This window comes from Salvelinus fontinalis, chromosome 27 (assembly GCF_029448725.1).
Source record: "Salvelinus fontinalis isolate EN_2023a chromosome 27, ASM2944872v1, whole genome shotgun sequence".
Classification (NCBI taxonomy): Eukaryota; Metazoa; Chordata; class Actinopteri; order Salmoniformes; family Salmonidae; genus Salvelinus; species Salvelinus fontinalis.
This window is the reverse complement of record NC_074691.1, coordinates 4,675,524-4,692,357: the sequence shown is the minus strand read 5'-3', so window position 1 is coordinate 4,692,357 and position 16,834 is coordinate 4,675,524. Positions and strand designations below refer to the sequence as shown.

Here is a 16,834-nt window from a genome sequence, read left to right as displayed (position 1 = left end):
GCTCCCCTAAATGTGGCCAGAAGTAGACCATTTATTTAACTTTATTTTCTATCAATATCAATATTTGTTTTCTTTCCTGGATCAGCTGATGATGATCGCCAATATCACTAGACAACTAGCCTACGGCTAGACACCAATGCGCATCCAAAACGTCCCAAGATGAACGATAGTTGACTCTTTCGGGTTAGAAGCATTTGATTTTGCAATGGCGTAGGCCTTCATTATTTTGGATTTGAGTGGCCATGAGAACTGTTTTCACAGAGAAACAGAATAAAATGTTGCGTAGTTACAATGCGTTTACTGACATCTCCGAGATCCAGGAATCGAATGAAATTGTTAAATGCTTAATAATGACAAATAACACTGTCATTAATGTAAGGAAAGAAAGGTAGTCTTTTATGTCACAATCTGTGAAGACAAGCATTCAACTCATGAATTAGGGTGTAAACACATTTGAATTCAACGTGTGTGTTATATTAATGTAGGCTACCTGTTCTGCGTGTGTAAAACTGCCTCAGTTTAGAGGGTAATCTACCGGCAATGGTGTAGGCCTAATGGAGGGTAAACACAACTGAACGCAGTTGACCCTCCCTTTTCAGAAAAATGCATTGAAAGTATATCACGGGACCGGCAATCAGAGTTTATCAACCAATTATTTTTTTCTACCACTAGCTACCTGTAGGCCTATTTGAATTTGATGGTAATAGGCCTATTACACATTTTAGCCCAGTCACGATAGTAGACCATGTGTGAAGGTGACCATCCCGGGAGTGTTTCAGGCCCATTTTAGGTTACAAAAAAAAAAAGGTACATTTGTCAGCAAGAATGTCATTGGGCACACTTTGTGTTTGGAAATAGACATGTTTAAAATTCTTTAAATGGCACGAGTGTACATGCATTGCACTGTTTGGATTATTTTGGAGTGGACGAACATGCACAGATAGCCTACTTTAAGTGTTTTGTTTGACAATCAGTTGAAACCATCATGACTGGTTGTGTTCATGCCAAATTGATTAATTTGTACCATTAAATTACGCAAGCGAGGACTGACCATCCATGATTTTAAAATTATAGTTTTAACCATGCTTCGAGGCTATACAGTGTGTTTTACAATGAACATGTTTACAAAAAGAAAACAGGCATATTTTGGTTTCTGATGGACGTACGACAGTTGAACTAATAAGCTCATGGGGAATTTAAGTTATATTCTTCAAGAATCAATTTTAAAGTCCAAAAATAGATTCAGTGTCGCAGACTGGGAATCGAAATAGAGAATGCCTATTGCTCTGCTTTCAATGACCTGACATCTGGATAGGCATGTGTAGATCTTCCGATGTACTGTAGATCTATGCCACTGTTTCGATCACCGTATTCAAGAACAGCTCCGTGACTCTAAATTGTAGGTTTCTGGCCCCATCAGTTGTCGGTCTTTTAGCAGGGCTGTGGGTGAGTCCTAAACAGCACCCTATCCCCTTGGTAATGCATTTTCTTTTGAACAGGGCCCAGTTGGAATAAGAAATAAGGCTCCATTTGGGACCCATTCCCGAGTCATTGAGTGAACCGTGCTCACAGCTACACGCCTATCTTATGTTACTGAGCTGGTTTTATATTTAACGGATGTCTTAATACTTTGGCTACAGTGGGTAAGAAAGTGTTACCATGGGTTCTGTTGGATTGAATGACTTCCCCCACAAGGTAGGCTCCCATAAATGGGACCACTAGGTGTCACAGGGGTCTCCAGCTGGTCGCGACGAGCTAGAGTACACAGCAGTATTACACATGCTAACAATAATCGTGGCCCAGACTGAAGGCAGTTATGTTACGTTAAACAGTTTGGCTATAAATATGAATAGATCATAAAGTTCAGTGGATACCAAAATGTTGTAGCTAGATATGTCAAAGTCTTATCGAAACAATTAGTCAAGGATGAGCATTCAACTACTAACAAATTCTTAACAAGGCTTAAGAATGTGAGAACTAATCCTATAAAATTATTCAAACTAAAAAAAAATTACATTTTATTTAACCAGTTAGGCCAGTTGAGAACAAGTTCTCATTTACAATTGCGACCTGGCCAAGAAAGCAAAGCAGTGCGACACAAACAACAGAGTTGCACATGGGATTAACAAACGTAGTCAGTAACACAATAGAAAATCTGTATACAGTGTGTGCAAATGAAAGAGGTAAGGCCATAGTGGCGAAGTAATTCCAATTTAGCAAATAACACTGGGGTGATAGATGTGCAGATGATGTGCAAGTAGAAATACTGGGGTGCAAAAGACCAGAAAAAAACAAATATGGGGATGAGGTAGATAGTTGGGTGGGCTATGTACAGCTGCAGCAATCGGTAAGCTGCTCTGACAGCCGATGCTTGAAGTTAGTGAGGGAGATATGTCTCCAACTTCAGTGATTTTTGCAATTTGTTCCAGTCATTGGCAGCAGAGAACTGGAAGGAAAGGTGGCCAAGAGGTGTTGGCTTTGGGGATGACCAGTGAAATATACCTGCTGGAGCATGTGCTACAGGTGGGTGCTGCTATGGTGACCAGTGAGCTGAGATAAGGCAGGGCTTTACCTAGCAAAGACTTATAGACCTGGAGCCAGTGGGTTTGGCGACGAGTATGTAGCGAGCATACAGGTCGTAATGGTGGGTGGCATAAGGGGCGTTGGTGACGAAACGGATGGCACTGTGATAGACAGCATCCAATTTGCTGAGTATAGTGTTAAACACTATTTTGTAAATGACATCGCCGAAATCATGGATCGGTAGGATAGTCAGTTTTATGAGGGTCTGTATGGCAGCATGAGTGAAAGCGGCGGTGTTGCGAAATAAGCAGATTCTAGATTTAACTTTGGATTGGAGATGCTTAATGTGAGTCTGGGAGAATTTACAATCTAACTAGACACCTAGGTATTTATAGTTGTCCACGTATGTCAGAACCGTCCAGAGTAGTGATGCTACTCTGACTCGAGACCTGGGTTCAAATACTTTGAGTGGTTGCTCTAGCCTGCGCGTAGTGCCAAATGGGCAGGATTTACAGTTATGACTATTCTATCGGGGCCCGATTCAGACTTAAGGCGTACATTTCAGTAGTTAGTATTCCGACAACTTCTGCAGATGCGTAACAGGCATGATTCTTACATGCGCCGAAGACAATTAAACCGCTTAAAACCCCACTTTCTGGCCAACAGATTTTCAGTAAGTATCTGAAGCCATCCCTTTAAATTGTGTACTTTTTAATTCTAATTTATGGCGAGAACGGTTTAAAATATTAAGACAATGTAAACTGTCTTCACCAATTGGTAGATTAAAAATACTGATCGTGTATATTATTTAGGGGTTGAGTCATCCTGGAATTTGACATTCATGACATATTGGAAGGTGAGAAGTGTACAATAGGGGTTGAACAGTAGTCGTAATACTCAACCCTAATAATCTTCAATAATGATCCCGTTATGACAATGGTCCAGTCTAGTGAACCAGGCTCCAGGTTTAAACTGCTACCTATGGTCTGCGTTCCGTAATGATTCAAATCAGCCACGTCCCAAATTGCGCAACTAAATAAGTAAACCTAATATGATCCACCATTGCTAGCTATCCTCAGGAACAACCACATTAACTTGAGGAAAGAAATGTAAATGAACAAGTCAGTAACATGTAGGTTTAACTGACGATGGCTAGCAATAATGACTAATATTTAACGAAACATTAAGTCTGGGGATAATTAAAACAAATAAACTAGGTTTGGTGCTATACTTTCATTTGCACATGGCTACAGAAGCCTATAGCTTGGGTTTCAATTTCATTCCAAGTTAAGACAAGCATTTCATAAACCTCTGTGGAAGAGATGACATGCTTCATGTATGACTGGTTTCACGTCTCCAGTGTTAAAATGGAGCCAAAACAATTAATATTTACAATCCTCTTAACCAAATGGCTTACTCATTTACATAGCACCATTCTCTAATTGACAAGCGCTATTGCCTTTCAGGAAAAAGGTAGATGTTCCACTTGGAACTGACAGGTTGAACGTTGTTCAACGATTGTGTAAGGGGCTTAATATAGTTGTATTCCAGCCACTAGGGGGTACTCGGGTGAAGCACATGGGAAATAAAGAAACCGTTTGAGTAAGAATGAAAAACAAGACTAACCGGCTGTTACCTGTGCTGAAATGATTTAAAGTGAAGTAAACCGTACTTTTCGCGTTGTAGTTTATATAAGCTCATTGGAAGGATAACAATTGCACAGAAGGTTTTACACTAAGGGAATTCAGTCAGAATACAATGCATCTATAGACACCATGCATTTGGTTTCCACTCCCTACAAATAGCATGCTATTATGCTTAAGTTAAAGGTGAGAATAAATGGAGACAAATGGCATAAGGAATTGCATCAGAATTTCCCTTTGTCAATTGAGCTACAGTAGGCAAGTGTAATTAAGCACAGAGAAAGTATTAGAAATGACTATATCATGACAAAGTGCAAACAAATCACTTGCTCAAAGTGACAAACACAACAAGCACATTCCATGGGCCAAAGATACTTTTATTTCAGGTGTTAATATCCATCCGCAAAGATTGCATGATACAAAATCCTTCATCACGCAGATGAAGACTCATCTAACTTTTGTGCCACTAAACGTGTCGGGCAGAGTGCATTTCCTTGATGTAGTTAAGACTGTTTATGGAGACAAGGGGGATATATTGGTGACGAGGTGAGAGGTAAGAGGTTAGAAGGTTTGAGAGAGAGCGTGTTCACTTCTGGTCGGGCATCAGGTCGTTGAAGGACTGGCCGCCCTCCAGACGCTTTTCCATCTCAACAAGGGTCTTGACGCCATCGACAACCATCTGCACCAGCTCCACCTCGGAGAAGCCCAGACGGTCTGCGTTGGAGATGTCGAAGACGCCGCCTACCGCTGCAGTGTCCACACCACCTGGGGGGGGGGGGGGGGGGGGTACCAAAGAAAAGCTGAGCCAAATGGTGCTGGATACGGTTGGCTTCTCCGCAACTAGGGGTGATCGGCCAATTCTGCTCCTGGAGAGCCAGTGGGTATGCAGGTTTTAGTTCCAGGCAGCCCTACTTTAACACCTTTCAGCTACTGTAATCTAAGTCCTGGGGCCTCAAATGTCGCATATGCACAAAATACACAAATATGCACGCTCCAGTTCCCTCAAAAGTGAGCATTTATACAATGGAATTTGACATGAGAATGTGCTTAGCTTCCTGCAGACTTTAGACCAGGGTTCCCCAACTGGCAGCCCATGAGTGGTTTGTCTTAAGTATTAGGTCCATGCAATCCAATCAAGCGCAGTTTAAAAGGTAGAACAGAAGGTTCACCTTTTCAACTTACATTTTAGGGTACTGCACATCTTAGCCTACTGTAATTGCAAATGTATCACGTAAACAATATTTCATTAATAAACATAATTGTCATAACCATTACAGAATAAGCTTTTAGCCTACAAATTACCATGGGCATCCCTCATTTAAATTGGGTTAGATAAGCTATTATTTGAAGTGTTTTGCTCTATGCATCAGAAAAGGGAGTGTGATTTATAATACAGTAGAATGCAAATGAACAGAGTTGACTTTTTGCTTTGAAGTGTGTAGACTACCACTAAGTAGGCCTACTGTAGTTTAAAATTCAACGTAGACAATGTTTCAGAATTTGCAGGCAGTGCAGTATATTTAGGGTCGGAAAAACTAAACACAACCATGTTTACAGGTCCTCAATTTGCAAAATCGTTTTTCAGGAACTGTCAGAGCAAACGTAACTAAAAGTTTAAAACATTCTGCCAACACCTCCAGAGAGATATTTGATGTAGTTGACCATTGCCTTTATAAACCGCCTTGGCCTAATTCCAATACATCCAGAGAGACGTGCTGTGTTGTCACCATACAAAAGGGAAAGATGGGCATTTCAGGCAGTGTTTTAATGCTTGTTCACACATGCAGTTTCAGGACAAGTCTGATTTATAACGGGCATGCACGAAGTTTATAAATCTCAGTACTTTTGTACGTGCAGTCTTTTCAGAAGTGGTGTACAGTTATGAGGCCCGAGGAGCAGCTACTTAGTCAAAATAGGAGTAGGGCTGAATCAAAATCCCACAGCAGTGTAGCTCCCCAGGAGGAGAGTTGGCCAGTAGCTTGGATGAAAGGTGCATAGAGGTGCCCATAGTAAACTGCCTGCTCCTCAGTCCCAGTTGCTAATATATGCATGTTATTATTCGTATTTGATAGAAAACTCTGAAGTTTCTAAAACTGTTTGGATGATGTCTTTGAGTATAACAGAACTCGTATTGCAGGCAAAAACCTGAGAAAAAAATCCAAACAGGAAGTGGGAATTCTGAGGTTGGTCGATTTTCAACACAGCCCCTATTGAACAGTGGGATATGGATGAGTTTGCACTTCCTACGACTTCCACTAGATGTCAGTCTGTAGAACCTTGTCTGATGCCTCTACTGTGAAGTGGGGCCGAAGGAGACAGGTCTACCATGACCTGGCCATGCGCGTTCACATGGAGCTCTGTTCCATCGCACATCTGAAGTCAATGTAATTCTCCGGTTGGAACTTTATTGAAGATTTGTTAAAGACATTCTAAAGATTGATTCAAAACATCATTTGACATGTTTCTACTGACTGTTACGGAGCTTTTAGTGAACGTGCTTCCTGACTTTGGATTTGTTTAAAACACGCTAACAAAAAAATAATATTTGGACATAAATGGATATTACCGAACAAAACAAACATTTCCTGTGGAAGTGGGAGTCCTGGGAGTGCATTCCGACGAAGATCAGCAGAGGTAAGTGAAGATTTATAATGCTTTTATGAGTTTTGTTGACTGCACAATTTGCCGGGTAACTGTATGGCTTCCTTTTGTGGCTGAACGCGGTTCTCAGATTGAATATTGTGCTTTTGCCGTAAAGCTTTTTGAAATCTGACACAGCGGTTGCATTAATAACAAGTGTATCTTTAATTCTATGTAAAACATGCATCTTTCAAAGGTTATGATGAGTATTTGTGTTATGACGTGGCTCTCTGCAATTTCTCCGGATATTTTGGAGGCATTTCTGAACATGGCGCCAATGTAAACTGAGGTTTTTGGATATAAATATGAGCTTTATCGAACAAAACATATGTATTGTGTAACATGAAGTCCTATGAGTGTCATCTGATGAAGATCAAAGGTTAGTGATTATTTTCTCTCTATTTCTGCTTTTTATGACTCCTGTCTTTGGCTGGAAAAATGACTGTTTGTCTGGTTTTGTGGTGACCTAACAATCGATTGTGGTGCTTTCGCTGTGAAGCCTATTTGAAATCGGACACCTTGGTGAGATTAACAAGGTGACCTTTAAAATGGTATAAGATACATTTATGTTAGAGGAATTTTAATTATGAGATTTGTTGTTTGAATTTGGCGCCTTGCACTTTCACTGGCTGTTGTTATATCATCCCGTTAACGGGATTGCAGCCATAAGAAGTTTTAAGACCTAGTGGAAAGTGTTATCCACATTTAGGAGAATTGTAGCCAGTTACAGACATGTTGGATTTGTATAACTGTCAATTTAAGTACATGGATTCCGATTCAATTAAACATTGACATCTTGAATGCACAATGGTTTTACCAGGCTACAGTAACAAACATTAGTTAATAAATCAAACGTAGAGAGACTATTCCAGATCTGCTCGACATTCACTTAATCCCAATAACTGCTAGACAGAACGCGCCCATCTACATTTCCTAATAGAATTGGTGTATTGAAAATGTACATACCTGTGCCACGCTTCTGCAGCCTCAACCTCTTGAGGACCTCGCTGAATTTCTCGTGCTTGCTCATGTTGGGCAGCTTGACGTGCACGCCGGCGCGCAGCCCTGTGCCCAGGTTGGAGGGGCAGGTGAGCACGTAGCCCAGGTGCTCGTTCCACATGAACTCATGGCCCTTGTCCTTGAACAGGCTCTCAATCTGAAGTGGTCAGAGGAAACAGGGAGTTAAGGGGCCAAAGGTTATACGTTGTGTTGAGAAAGCAACTGCAGTGTTGGGGGACTGTTAAGTTTAAAAGGTTTCCCCCTCTTTTTTTTGCAACAGTTTATGACACACCTTTGTGAGGCCTGTGCAGAAACGGTGGAACACCTCCTTCATATTGCCGCCCTTCTGCATAGAGATGACTCGCAGATGGTCCTCCTCATTCACCCAGACCAGGAAGGTCTTGCCATCATTGTGCCTGTCAACAAAAATCAACATATTAGTTCAACATTGGCTGGAATGAGACTCCACTATACATAACGATCATGTTTATTCTCACTGAAGGCACCCTCCAGCTGGTACTCCAGTGTAGGGAGAAGTTAGTCATAGACGCTGATCTTGGGTAGATTAAAAAATAAATCCACCACTAATGGTTAGGATTCGGGGAGGGTAGCTTGTCCTAGATCTGACCCAGAGCCTCCTTTAATTGACTCACAACATCAGAGAACATAACTGCATATCACTATTTTAGAGCAGGGCACGCCAACCCGGTTCCTGGAGAGCTAACATTCTGTAGGTATTCACACTCACCCTAATCTAGCACACCTGGTTCTAATAATTAGATGACTCATAACTGTTCAGGAACAGGGTTGACCACCCCCGTTTTGGAGTACAATGTGGATTGAAGAATCGTAGATGGGGCCTCCAGTGAATTTTGACCATTGAAGCGGTCAACTAGCATCCATTTTATTGGCACATGCACCGAAGACAACAGGCGTAGGTAGACCTTAGTGAAATGCTTACTTACGAGCCTATAACGAACAATGCATTTAAAGAATACAGATAAGAATCAGAAAAAGTTACGAGTAATTAAAGAGCAGCAGCAAAATAACGATAGCGAGACTATATACAGCGTCAATGTGCGGTGGCACCGGCTCGTTGAGGTAATATGTACATGTAGGTAGAGCCATTAAAGTGACTATGCATAGATAAGAGAACCAGCGGTGTAAATAAGGGGGGAATGCAAATAGTCTGGGTAGCCATTTGATTAGATGTTCAGGAGTCTTATGGCTTGGGGGTAGAAGCGGTTTAGAAGCCTCTTGGACCTAGACTTGGCGCTCCGGTACTGCTTGCCGTGCGGTCAGAGAGAACAGTCTATGACTAGGGTGGCTGGAGTCTTTGACAATTTTTAGGGCCTTGCTCTGACACCGCCTGGTAGAGTTCCTGGATAGCAGGAAGCTTGGCCCCAGTGATGTACTGAGCCGTACGCACTACACTGTCAGAAGCCGAGCAGTTGCCATATCAGGCAGCGATGCAACCAGTCAGGATGCTCTCGATGGTGCAGCTGTAGAACATTAAGAGGAACTGAGGACCCATGCCAAATATTTTCAGTCTCCTGAGGGGGAATAGGTTGTGTCATGCCCTCTGACTGTCTTGGTGTGCTTGGACCATGTTAGTTTGTTGCGGATGTGGACACCAAGTAACTTGAAGCTCTCAAACTGCAGCCTCGATGAGAATGCTCGGTCCTCTATCCTGACGTCCACTTTTTTTTTAACCTTTATTTAACTAGGCAAGTTACGAACAAATTCTTATTTTCAAAGACGGCCTAGGAACAGTGGGTTAACTTCCCTGGGATAGGTGGCAGTATTTTCACGTCCGGATGAAAAACGTCCCAAAGTAAACTTCCTGCTACTCAGGTCCAGAAGCTAAGATATGCATATTATTAGTAGATTTGTAGAAAACACTGAAGTTTCTAAAACAGTTTGAATCCCGTCTGAATATAACAGAACTTATTTGGCAGGCGAAACCCCAAGGACAAACCATTCAGATTTTTTTTTTTTAAAGTCACTTTGCAATGGGAATCAAGATTTCTAAGGGTCCTTCTTGCAGTTCCTATCGCTTCCACTGGATGTCAGTCTTTAGAAATTGGTTGAGGTTTTTCCTTTGAGAAATGAAGTAGCACTGTTCAGAATGAGGCTCGAGGGAAGTGTACTCTGTTAGAGGCGCGTGACCTGAAAGCTAGCTAGCTACAGTCGTATTACAAAAGTAGTTTGAAATGTTTGAACAAATTTTACAGGTTACTTATGAGATATTTTGTAGTTGCGTAAGTTGGAACCGGTGTTTTTCTGGATCATACTTGCCAAATAAATGGACATTTTGGATATACAGTAATCCCTCGTTTATCGCGGGGGTTACGTTCCGAAAATGACCCGCGAAAAGTGAAATCCGCGAAATAGAAAACTTTTTTTTTTTTTTTTACAATTAGCAACTATTACATGTATACAAATACAGTGACTCACGTGTAGGCCGTTTCACTGCTCAGGCCGTTTCGTCCACATTATGGGTTTAGGAGATGTTCGAAATTACAAGATAATTTGGCCAACTTAATGTAAATTTGCCAAGCTGTTTTATGTACGTACACATAACTGCACGAGACGACAAAATGATAGCACAATTCGTAGCATGTTTTGATACAAGAAGCGGGAGTGAGTTTTTAGCGAATCAGAATGCAGAGCACAATGCACCAAAAAAAAAAAAAAAATGCATTATGAAAATCCGCGAAATAGCGAATCCGCGATAAGTGAACCGCGAAGTGGCGAGGGATCACTGTATATATATATATACACTGCTCAAAAAAATAAAGGGAACACTTAAACAACACAATGTAACTCCAAGTCAATCACACTTCTGTGAAATCAAACTGTCCACTTAGGAAGCAACACTGATTGACAATAAATTTCACATGCTGTTGTGCAAATGGAATAGACAAAAGGTGGAAATTATAGCCAATTAGCAAGACACCCCCAAAAAAGGAGTGATTCTGCAGGTGGTGACCACTTCTCAGTTCCTATGCTTCCTGGCTGATGTTTTGGTCACTTTTGAATGCTGGCGGTGCTCTCACTCTAGTGGTAGCTTGTAGACTCCGTCTCATCCCACACAAGTGGCTCAAGTAGTGCAGTTCATCCAGGATGGCACATCAATGCGAGCTGTGGCAAAAAGGTTTGCTGTGTCTGTCAGCGTAGTGTCCAGAGCATGGAGGCGCTACCAGGAGACAGGCCAGTACATCAGGAGACGTGGAGGAGGCCGTAGGAGGGCAACAACCCAGCAGCAGGACCGCTACCTCCGCCTTTGTGCAAGGAGGTGCACTGCCAGCGCCCTGCAAAATGACCTCCAGCAGGCCAGATGTAAGCTTCTTTGCATTCAAGTCCCCAGCTACTAGGAGCACCGCCTCTGGGTGAGCGTTTTCTTGTTTGCTTAAGGCGGAATACAGCGAATACAATGCTGTCTTAGTGCCAGCCTCCTGTGGTGGTATGTAAACGGCTATGAAAAATACAGATGAACTCTAGGTAGATAGTGTGGTCTACAGCTTATCATGAGATACTCTACCTCTGGCGAGCAATAGCACAAGACTTAGATAACGTGCACCAGCTGTTTACAAAAATACATAAACTACCCCCCCTAGTCTTACCAGACGCTGCTGTTCTATCCTGCCGGTACATCGTATAACCAGCCAGCTGCATGTTGATAGTGTCGTTGTTCAGCCACGACTCCGTGAAGCATAAGAGATTAGAGTTTAATGTCCCGTTGGTAGTTTAATCTTCTGCATTGGTCATCAATTTTATTCTCCAAAGATTGCAGATTTGCTAGCAGAATGGAAGGAAGTGGGGGTTTATTCGATCGCCTACAAATTCTCAGAAGTCAGTACACCCTCTGGCACCTTTCTCTTCGCCTCCTCTTCACGCTAATCACGGTGATCTTGGCCTGTTCCCGAGAAAGCAGTAAATCATTCGCGTCGGGCTCGTCAGACTTGTCAAAGGAAAAAGAGTATTCTGCCAGTCCGTGGTGAGTAATCCCAGTCCTGATGTCCAGAAGCTATTTTCGGTCATAGACAGTAGTGGCAACATCATGTACAAAATAAGTTTAAAGAAAGTTAGAAATATTGCAAATTAAAAATTAAAAAAACAATTGGTTGGGGACACGTAAAACGTCAGCCTTCTCCGGCACCATTTTATCCTTTACTGCACTTTTGCGCCTTCCTTAATGAACACCGACAGACCATGGGAGGAATTCACTAGAAAAGCTGAATGGCAGGAGAATGCCAGACTAAGTCCTTTTATTCATCTGCCATCATGAAAGGAAAAGGAAGCCATTTGACGTCTACATGGAGAAAACTCTGCTGTGGTGCCCGGGGAACTCACCAGATGCCCCTGCCGTCAGGCCAGTCACGGCCCATCCCGGACGCCAACAGCAGGGGGGACACGGGCTTGTCAAACAGGAAGTGGTCGTCAATCAGCTGTTGCTGCTCATCGTCTGTCATGTTCTTCAGGGCGTAATACTGGCCATTGAGGTCCCCATCCAGTGAGGCTAGACCTGCAAAAAAATGAGTGTCAGTAAAACAAGTAGGCCTACATGAGTGCTCATCCTTTTTCACCAAATATAAAGCAAATTGCATATTTGTAAGGATTAGACCAACAGTCACGCAGTTATATTTTTTTCAAAGTGGCCATTTTAGTTAAGGATTCAATTACACAGTGGTGTAAAGTGCTTAAGTAAAAATACTTCAAAGTACTACCCAAGTAATTTTTTGGGTGACTACTTTTACTTTACTACACTTTCTACTGCCTCTGATCTGGCAGACCCACTAAACACAAAGGCTTACATTATGTCGGAGTGTTGGTGTGCCCCTTGGCTATCGAAATAAAAATATAAAAATTGTACTGACTGGTTTGCTTAATATAAATAATTCCAAATTCCTTATACTTTAGTATATTTCAGCAATTACATTTACTTTTGATACTCAAGTACATTTAAAACCACATACTTTTACTCAAGTAGTATTTTACTGGGTGACTTTCACTTGAATCATTTTCTATGAAGGCATCTTTACTTTGACAATTGGCTACTTTTCACACAACTGCCACTATATAAAACGCATCTAGAATAATTAAGTCTTAACCAATGCCAGTCAAGAGCAGCAAGTCAATTGCAGTGTGGCATGACTTCAATAGTATAATTAAGACAGTTCCACTCAGTGCTGTCAGGAGGCAGTGTCACAAAGGGCACGCAGCAGGACTCAAGACATTGAAGAGGACAGGGCTCGGATACGCACTTTCGATTGCCATGTTCTCAATGGCACGTCGCTCCCCACGGCTGCAGTGTGGGGGGAGGCAGAAACCGCGGACACTCCGGCCAGTTCGCACTCTGGAGCTCAGGACGAAGTTGGGGTCCAGGTCATCCCCACCCTGACAAAACAACAACCGTCGTGTTAGCAATTAGCATGGAAGCAAACGGGTATGGACATTTGACATCGACTAAACCAGGGTTGGGGCTACATGGAGGTTTGAAAATAATGCATTGTGTGGCCATTATGCCCAATATGGATTTTCATTGACAAATTAATTTCCCAAATAGTTGTTGACTCATGTAGGACAACCTTGGGAGTGTGTATGTGGTGAATCAGAGTGTGAGGCGATTCAGAGTGTGTGGACATTGTGTGCTTTTACCACAAGGTTATCTGGGTTCAGGTCGGTCTTGTGTTTGTCTGAGGGCTTGTACCCGCCGTGGCGGTCTTCAATGATGGGGTCCAGCAGCTCCTTGAACACCTCGTACGTCTCCTCGTCTCCGGCCACACAGCCCACCGTCATGATGAAGGGGTGGCCTGGAATATAACGGGGACAAGGTGAAGGAATAAAATGCCAGCCAATGGTGCCAACAGTTGACACCATCCAAGTGAAAATTTCACTGACAAAATGCTGTCCATTGGTCGTCAGTAATTGGTTTTGGAATTTTATACAAAATTGGTCAGCTGTGCCAGCAGTCACATCGGTCTTAGCTCCAATAATAGCTTTAGCCACCATTCAGATGCAAACTGCTGTCAGAGTAACACGATCTACAATGAACCCGTTGGGCATTAATACAAATTTGGGTTGACATTCATAATGCTGTACATGTTCTGATTAAGAACAATGTTGAGGTGACTAAGGTTTGCAGGAGACCTGAGTTTAAAATAATTTGTATTGAATTATTTGTCATTTAAATACTTATTTTCTGTGTATTTGAGTTTTCAAATACATGTATTTAAAATACTCCCAATGTAGGACCCAAGTTAAAATGCATGGGAGTACAAATATATATATATTTTTAAATGCATGCCAATACCTTACATGCATTTCCAAATACATTCCAATATTCAACTACTTGTATTTTAAAATAAAAAACATATATACGCTACTACTCAAAATGTGAAAGTATTTGAAGTAGTATTTAAACCCAGGTCTAGTGTGCATACCGGTACACATCTTCCGCTGGTTGCCGCTTACACTGGATGTTGTAGTAGGGCCTCACAATAGACATGATCAAATGAAAGGCCTACATTACAATTCAAAGTCAGTAATTCTGCTGTTAAATGGACATGTGACTATAAAATGCAAGACCTCAATTTAGCCTGTAATGTCACCTGCAGACAAATAGTGGACTTGACCTTGCTCAACAAATTTCGTTGGTGATGCTGCTGTGACAAATTGGAATAAATTGGTGTATGGCCATGGGTCCCATGTCAGTCCTAATGCATTGATAGTTAACTGGAACAATGCGCTCGACAGGGCCACAAATAATGAATTCCTATTATTATACTGAACATTGCATTAGTGGCCACATCACAGGCACTTAGTAACAAGGTCACCGTTTTCAACAGCGGAGGTTTTTCACTCGGTACATGGCTGACATTGCAAAATCCAAGCACCGGATGAGTGGGTAGGCTAAAACCCTCCGCCCTCTCGACGCGGCATAACAGACGGCTTAGGACAAACGTAGGCAAACTCGGGCTGTTTACCGGGGTTATCAACTCCAGTTTGAATGACATCATCCACGGTAAATCCACTTGGAGTCTCTTTGTCCCGCAGGTTGGCGTACATCTCTGGAGTGAGCACCTTGGCCATGTGGTTGTTATGTTGGCTGAGGTCGGGGTACTCCTGCTCGGTGGAGTAGCTCATCTTCAGTTTGTTGTGGGTGTCACCGAAAGGCATGACTGCGTTCACCTGTGCGCAAGGATGAAACGATGAGATGTCAGTGGTCAAGAGCCTATACCCGGGAAATGAAATAACTAATAGGAACAGAAATAACGAATAGGAAGTTACTGTATGCATTGTGACGCAGTGGTAGGCTATTTCGACACCTGCTTTTGAGGTAACAAACAAATTCCTGCCATTTGCGTGCCAATTCCCCATAATCCGACAGGGTACACGCAACATACAATCAGTGCCCAAATAGCAATTTATTTTCTCTAAAATATGAAATGTCCAACATAAAGGGAATGCATATTCACCCACGTTAATAAAAATATGTAGGTTACAATGCGAGGCCATACTGTTCACATTTGTTTGAAGAAACCGAATGCGTAATGTCCAGCACCAGATAAGACCTTGCAGATAGACCACGACCTTGCGGTCTCTTCCTTGTAAACTGTTATGCCAAACGGAAAATACACCCCTCTACACTAGTTGAGACGATTTTAACCAGGATGAAATATTGTACATGTCAGTTCGATTTAATCGTTTTGCGTGAAACTAAATCACTGACGTCTCCCCATTTCTCTAGGGTTAGATGCGCTTTCCCGACATGCTGTCTAAAATACCAGTCTTTGTTCAGCCTATATTCCAAACGTTTTGCCATTATCATATAGCCAATACATCTATTAAATACAAAGCACATTAGACACCTAACAGTTCTGCAAATATGATGACATACTTATGCATTTATACAAGGTAAAAATAAAAAATAAACCCACCGTAGGACGTTTTTCTTTGGGAAAGACACACAAATCCTTTTCTCGACACACCAAAGCTAATAATGGTGTCCAGAATGAATCAGCTTCGCTAGGTTTTTATATGCCAGAGAGCTCTCCTCTGATTGGATACTATTTTAAGTTCATTCATCCTATTGGAAATGGGAATAACGCAATTGCATATAGCGTCACCGCTGCGATTTAACAGCCGAAACCTCTCAGATCAAGTGGTGCTATCCTTGACAGATCTCTTTATTGACAACAGTAAGAGAGAATTGAATGGTACCAGTGGCTACATTCCATTTATCCGTACTGGGATGAATGGATATTGATTCTGTCACAACACACAGAACCCTGCCTTGCTCATGTAGCAATGTCAAATATGGCCAAATGGGCTTCAGGTAGCCTATACATAAGCTAAAATGTTGGTCTGTTTCAGGGGAATGTCGTTGTTCTTTATGATGATGGGGACATTTAGTGGCCTATTAATATATATGAATAATGTTTTATTTTCATATTCCAGTGCTTTTGTGTGGCTCATTTGTAATACCGTTTTAACAATAGGCATATTATATGCTCCATGTGGCATATTCCCCCCCAAAAAAACCGAGGTAAAGTTTCAGGTTGGATATTCGACGATATTCACCTGTAGTTTTCCTTACCTCCACCAACAGCAGTTAGGGACCGTCAACATAGTGACAAAATTCAAATTTCAATAGCTATTTAACCACTACTCCTAAAACTTTAAAAACTGTTTCTAGCTAACCCGATGGCATAGACACACATTGCACACATTTTTTGTTGTTGTCGATTTACATCTCGCACTATTTTAAATGATTTATTTACATTTTTGAATTTCAATAGCTCATTGGTCATTTTTTAAATTTATTTATTTAACCTTTATTTAACCAGGTAGGCAAATTGAGAACACGTTCTCATTTACAATTGCGACCTGGCCAAGATAAAGCAAAGCAGTTCGACACATACAACAACACATAGTTACACATGGAGTAGAAACAAACATATAGTCAATAATACAGTGGAAAAAAAATAAGTCTATATACAATGTGAGCAAGTGAGGTGAGATAA

General features: G+C 41.7%; 1 protein-coding gene across 1 annotated transcript; it reads right to left on the bottom strand.

The window, feature by feature from the left end:
• Window positions 1–4,522: 4,522 nt before the first annotated feature.
• Window positions 4,523–15,855, bottom strand: LOC129824890 (creatine kinase B-type-like). The gene is made up of 8 exons (XM_055884439.1): window positions 15,749–15,855; window positions 14,795–14,999; window positions 13,467–13,621; window positions 13,073–13,205; window positions 12,162–12,333; window positions 8,098–8,221; window positions 7,773–7,962; window positions 4,523–4,931 (listed from the first exon to the last, which is right to left on the bottom strand). The coding sequence occupies exons 2-8, from the start codon at window positions 14,985–14,987 to the stop codon at window positions 4,753–4,755; spliced, it is 1,146 nt and encodes a 381-aa protein (XP_055740414.1). The 5' UTR covers window positions 14,988–14,999; window positions 15,749–15,855; the 3' UTR covers window positions 4,523–4,752.
• Window positions 15,856–16,834: the final 979 nt, after the last annotated feature.